At 37.8% G+C, this 5,366-nt stretch overlaps 1 protein-coding gene across 1 annotated transcript in view; it reads left to right on the top strand.

The window, feature by feature from the left end:
* LOC107687702 (globoside alpha-1,3-N-acetylgalactosaminyltransferase 1-like) overlaps positions 1-4,661 on the top strand; it is a 26,907-nt gene extending 22,246 nt beyond the window's left edge. The window contains exons 3-5 of the mRNA XM_016485145.1: positions 2,593-2,622; positions 2,723-2,860; positions 3,914-4,661. Coding sequence (XP_016340631.1) covers positions 2,593-2,622; positions 2,723-2,860; positions 3,914-4,604 — 859 coding nt within the window. The 3' untranslated portion in view covers positions 4,605-4,661. The remainder of the gene's footprint in view (positions 1-2,592; positions 2,623-2,722; positions 2,861-3,913) is intronic.
* The last annotated feature ends 705 nt before the right edge of the window (positions 4,662-5,366 follow it).

Here is a 5,366-nt window from a genome sequence, read left to right as displayed (position 1 = left end):
TCGCTTTATGTATCCCCCAATTGTAAGTCGCTTTGGATAAAAGCGTCTGCAAAATGACTAAATGTAAATGTGTAAATGTAAATATATATCAAGAGTCCCGTTGAAGTTATAAAGATGTGCTTTAGCCCCTTACTCAAGAAATTAACAGACGATCATTTTGATATGAAACTCAACACCAGCAAGGTTACATATTACCAGCTAATGATCGGATCATAAAGCATGCATAAAGCATGTTCATGTTCATATGCGTGTTCATGCATGTTCTGCCTTTTTGGGGTTGTTTGCAGTTCGGGGAAGCTTGCTTGTTGGATGTGGAGTCAGGGGCAGATCTAGAAAATAATTTTTAGGGTGGCATGGGGTCTATGAGGGGTGGCAACACCAAAGCAAGCCCCCATTCATAGTTTTTGGGGATTTCTGGTCTGACATACACAGTTGTGTTCACAAATATTGTATTACCATTAAGTAATCATCTATACAGTTTAAAATGAAAAATAAATAGCAACATTTCGATATTCATCATGGCACCAAGTCAATTACAATATAAAAAAACTTCAACAGGTTATAAATGTTTCTGAGCTTTTATCACCAAAGAAGACATGCGGTTCTATTAAAATTACATAGGCTACTTAGATGGTATAATCACGTTTAGTGCAAGTTTAAGAGCAACAAAAACTTTTGAATTTCCTAACATTAGAAAGAAATACAATAATATCAAAGCACTGAAACTGGATCAGTTTTGAAAACAATGTTTGATTTTCTGTTATTAACAGAGGTGGGAATGTCTGTAATCACCCAGAACAAACTCAATCAACTATATACTCTAGCAACACCCCAGCAACTGCGCAAAATGCCTCACATCTCTTGCAAAATGAAGCACTGCATTCAAAATATCACAAACACATCTCAAAAGCAAACATTTGCAAACACCTTTGCCATAATATTAATTCCTGTTGGATTTTTGTGTGCTACATAGAGAATTGTGTGTTGTGTTTTGCAAATTATGCAATTGAAAATTGAATTGCAAGTTATGAAATTGAAAACTGAGTCAAAGGCCAAAAATTAGTGTATGGTTTTGCAGATTTGGTGTGTGGTTCAGGTGTTTGAGTGTCAGGTTTCAGAAATTGTGTGACAAAGATTTTGTGTGTAAACAGTTGAAAAAAACTGTAAATGCTTACACACAATTCAAATACACAGATGACTTTCCTGCCCAGTAAACACTGAGATCAATAACACTGTAACAAAAACTCTTACTAGGATTCAGGAATTATTTTTGCAGCTCAATGTCTATTACAGTATACATAAATTAAATTACAGACACAGATGTATAATTCAGCAATGAACTTTTGGGGAAAATAATTTTAATTTTACTACTGTAAAGTATTCTTGCAGTAGATGAAAAGCACTAGAAAAATTCAAATACCAAAGAATTGTATGAACTTGGCATGCACCAAAATACAGTACAGTAAAAAATCAAATAAAAAAAAAAGTAAATTTAGCATCATCTGCACATTTGGCCAAATTTCATTAACGTATATACAGTACTATAGCATTTTCTTGGTCTCCTGACACGAGACTAGCTATATCTCTAGGCAGTCATTTCTCAGTTCTGCAAAAATGCAGTTCACATAAAAAATGGTTACAAATAAAATTTGACAGTCACATGCTTGAAGGTGTACAACATGTGCTACAGTTTACTGTACATATAGAATAGTGACATTTCCATTATCTAATGTATCTTACTGGTACTGTACTGTAATTATACTGTATGTGTAAGTATAAAACCCCTGTAGATGATTGGCTCAGCTCGAGCACTCTCCATTGTTAGCATGCAGAGATTCTGATTGGTGTGTCATCATCAGTTTTGCTACCTAATGTTTAACTACTCATTGTTAAACTTTTTGAGAAATGTGTCTTTGTTTTGAAAACTGAATTATGAGTTTGGGGGAAAAAGTGGCAACTAAAATCAGTTATATTAACAATCGAGAAAACTGCAATACGACTAGATTCTTACCTAACTCTGCTATTAGTTTCCGTGATCGGCATCTTCTTCTTGATTTCATGTTATTGTTACGGCTTATATCCATGATGAAAGTGGAGCGAGCGGTCGGAGAATCGGATCACCAAACAATTACGCAATGAATCTCAGACATAGCCAATCCGCATGGGATTAGATTTCTCAGAGGACTTCTGAGTTACCTGAAAAGCAATAATTATCTGATTCACGAACAAATGTAAAAACTATTCGTTAGGGAACTGGGCCGCGCTTTGTGGTTTTAACTCAAAAAGATCTGATTCATAAGAGTCATTTGTTAATGTAAAAGTAGCACATGAAACACTGCTTACATTTATATTTTATTCTGTGATAATTCTGGGGTGGCAGGTGGGGTGGCCACCCCGGTAGATCCGCCCCTGTGTGGAGTGTTGTGTATTATTGGTTAAATATAACAAATAATTGTGTCTAACTGGTCTGGCTGTTACAAGATGGTAGTATGCGGTTTCAAATTTATCAGTCATCTAACTACAAAAGCAGGTGAAGGATTAAAAGTCTAGAGCACTGAGGAATAACAAGCTTCTTATTTGTTTATTGCACAGGCTTTTATACAGACAGCCCAATGTGTTTGAGTAAGTACATAAATACTTAATGTATGCAAATAGGTTTTAAAATATCAGTTTTCAGTGCATTTGGATTTGCGTTACCTGCAATTGTGTGTGATTTTTCCAGCTCAGAAGGCAACTTTCTTCCTATGGCACCATGGTTAGCCCCAATTGTACGGGAAGGAACTTTTGATCCCACACTGATTGATGCAATTTATAAGAAACAAAACATCACCATAGCAACTGCAGTCTTCGCTCTTGGAAAGTGAGTTCCTTTTTTTCAGCGATCTTTATTTGCTATGTATAGTATATTTAAAGGTGCAGTAGGAGATCTTGGAAAATGCTAACTTTAGCCTGATAGCACTGAAAGCGAACGTCCCACCCTCCCTGCAATCGCCGTCCAAAGCCACGCCCCCTGAACGCATTTACGCTCACAGACCAGAGACAACATTACTACAATAGGCTACATCAGCGGTTCCCAATTCCAGCCCATGTTCCAAAGTGAAGTAAACTTCAACGGATTTCCCCCGCTCAGGGAGTAGGGAGCAATGTACATTGTGTAGGGATCATATCGATCGGAACACAGTTCATGCACGTAGCTCACTTCTAACCAGCTGGCACGAGGACTTGATTAACCGCTGGGCTACATCATGTGTCATTCACCGGTGAGAAAACTTTAAAAGTACTACAATACCAGGAAGGAAGATCGGGTTGTTGATGTTTGTCTGCCATTCTCGCTCTGTCTGCATGCGTGCAGTGAACGCGCTGATGACGTATCCTGTCTGCGCGAACCCAGAGCGTTTTGATTGGACGAACATTTCTTGATCCTACGCCTTCCACAGAATATATAAATACAGAGAAATAAATTTAGACCACTTAACTTAATGATTGCTATCGGGATGTGAAGAGACTTTCAACCAGCATAACAAAAAATGTTCTGAAGACAATCACCTATTGCACCTTTAAGGCACCTTTAAGGCAGAGTTCACCCAAAATGCTAGGGTCACAGTTGTGTACCTGCTTTATTTATTTATTTTTTATTTTTTTAAATATTTGTTTCGCTCATGCCTATGATTTTATGCCCTAGTTGTCTGCACCTAAACTAAAAGGCCTGTTTTATCTCTAGATATTGTTAAAATGTGTTATTTGTTAAATATTGGAGTTTGCTATATATTTGGGTTTTTTTCAGTTAAACTTGGGTTCTTTATGGCACTTTGCCTGGGCTATCATTACACCGACGCCTTTGTATTTTTTATGGGGAAAAATTTAATTGCCATCTAATATATAATTTTTCTAGCTCTCTCCTTCTGTTTTTCAGGTACACACAGTTTCTTAAAAATTTCCTGGAGTCTGCAGAGCAAAATTATTTTGTTGGATTTCGTGTGCATTATTACGTGTTCACCGATCTTCTGGAATTGGTTCCTGCAGTGAAACTTGGTGAAGACCATCATCTGACGGTGTTGACAGTGGCTAGTTCTAACAGATGGCAGGAGATCAGTTTGCGCAGGATGGAAAGGCTGGAGAAACTGATCGAACGTCAATTGGTCAATGAAGCCGACTACGTTTTCAGCCTTGATGTGGACACAAAGTTCTACGGGCGATGGGGGGCAGAGACTTTGGGTCGTCTTGTAGGTGCCATACATCCATGGTATTATAAAACCCATCATGATTGGTTCCCATATGAGCGCAGGCCCGAGTCTCAAGCGTACATTCCTTATTCTGAGGGTGATTATTATTATGGAGGAGCTGTGATCGGTGGCTTACTGAAAGATGTATATCAGCTTGCTAAAACCTGCAAGGAATGCCTGGACATTGATGCAGCTAAATCCATTGAGGCGGCATGGCAGGAGGAGTCTCATTTGAACAAGTACTTCCTGTATAACAAACCCAGCAAACTGCTTTCACCCGAGTATCTATGGGATGACATCAAATCTAAACCACAAGAGATAAAAATCATCCGTTTCTCTCAAGTTAATAAAAATTACTATGAAGTTCGTCCAAACCCATAGCAGCTGTTAAAGGGATAGTTCACCCAAAAATCAAAAATACCCCATGATTTACTCGCCCTCAAGTCATCCTACAGTACATGCGTGTATATAACTTTCTTCTTTCAGACGAATACAATTGGAGTTATATTAAAAAATGTCCTGGCTCTTCCAAGATTTATAATGGCAGTGAATGGCTGTTGAGATTTTGAAGTCCAATAAAGTGCATCCTTCCATCATAGAAAGTACTCCACATGGCTTCGGGGGGTAAATGCCACAAAAGAATGGCATTCCAGCGGATGATGTAGGACATAGGTGTAGAGTAAGCTCCGGTGAGAATATGCAAGTCTTGCGAGAATCAAGTTTTGTTTACAGCAAAGGACAATAATTCCCCAGACATTTTTCTGTACAAATCCTTGTTTTGTACCTCTAATTTGTGACCGTTGTTTTGTTTTGCTCAATTGAGGCAGCATTTAAAGGAATTGTTCACCCAAAAAATTAAAATTTGCTGTTATTTATCCTCAGTAGAAGACAAAAAATGATTTTTAGCTGATCCCATGATCCTTGTTGATTCATAATATACAAGTCATCAGGCACGTCACTTTGAGAGTCAAAAAAAGAAAAAAAACAAGAAATGAATCCTTGCAGCTCCTGACAATATATTGAGGTCTTATGAAGCGAAATTATCATTCTGTGTAAGAAGCTGAACATTATTTACAACATTTGTACCTGTAATCCATAGCCTCAGACAAATGGTCCTGCGCACTCGTGGCCGTAACCCTTATG

The sequence above is a fragment of the Sinocyclocheilus anshuiensis genome, unplaced genomic scaffold, assembly GCF_001515605.1.
Source record: "Sinocyclocheilus anshuiensis isolate Anshui unplaced genomic scaffold, SAMN03320099.WGS_v1.1 scaffold281, whole genome shotgun sequence".
NCBI lineage: Eukaryota > Metazoa > Chordata > Actinopteri > Cypriniformes > Cyprinidae > Sinocyclocheilus > Sinocyclocheilus anshuiensis.
The sequence above is the reverse complement of the archived record's forward strand: the minus strand, read 5'-3'. Positions and strand labels throughout refer to the sequence as shown.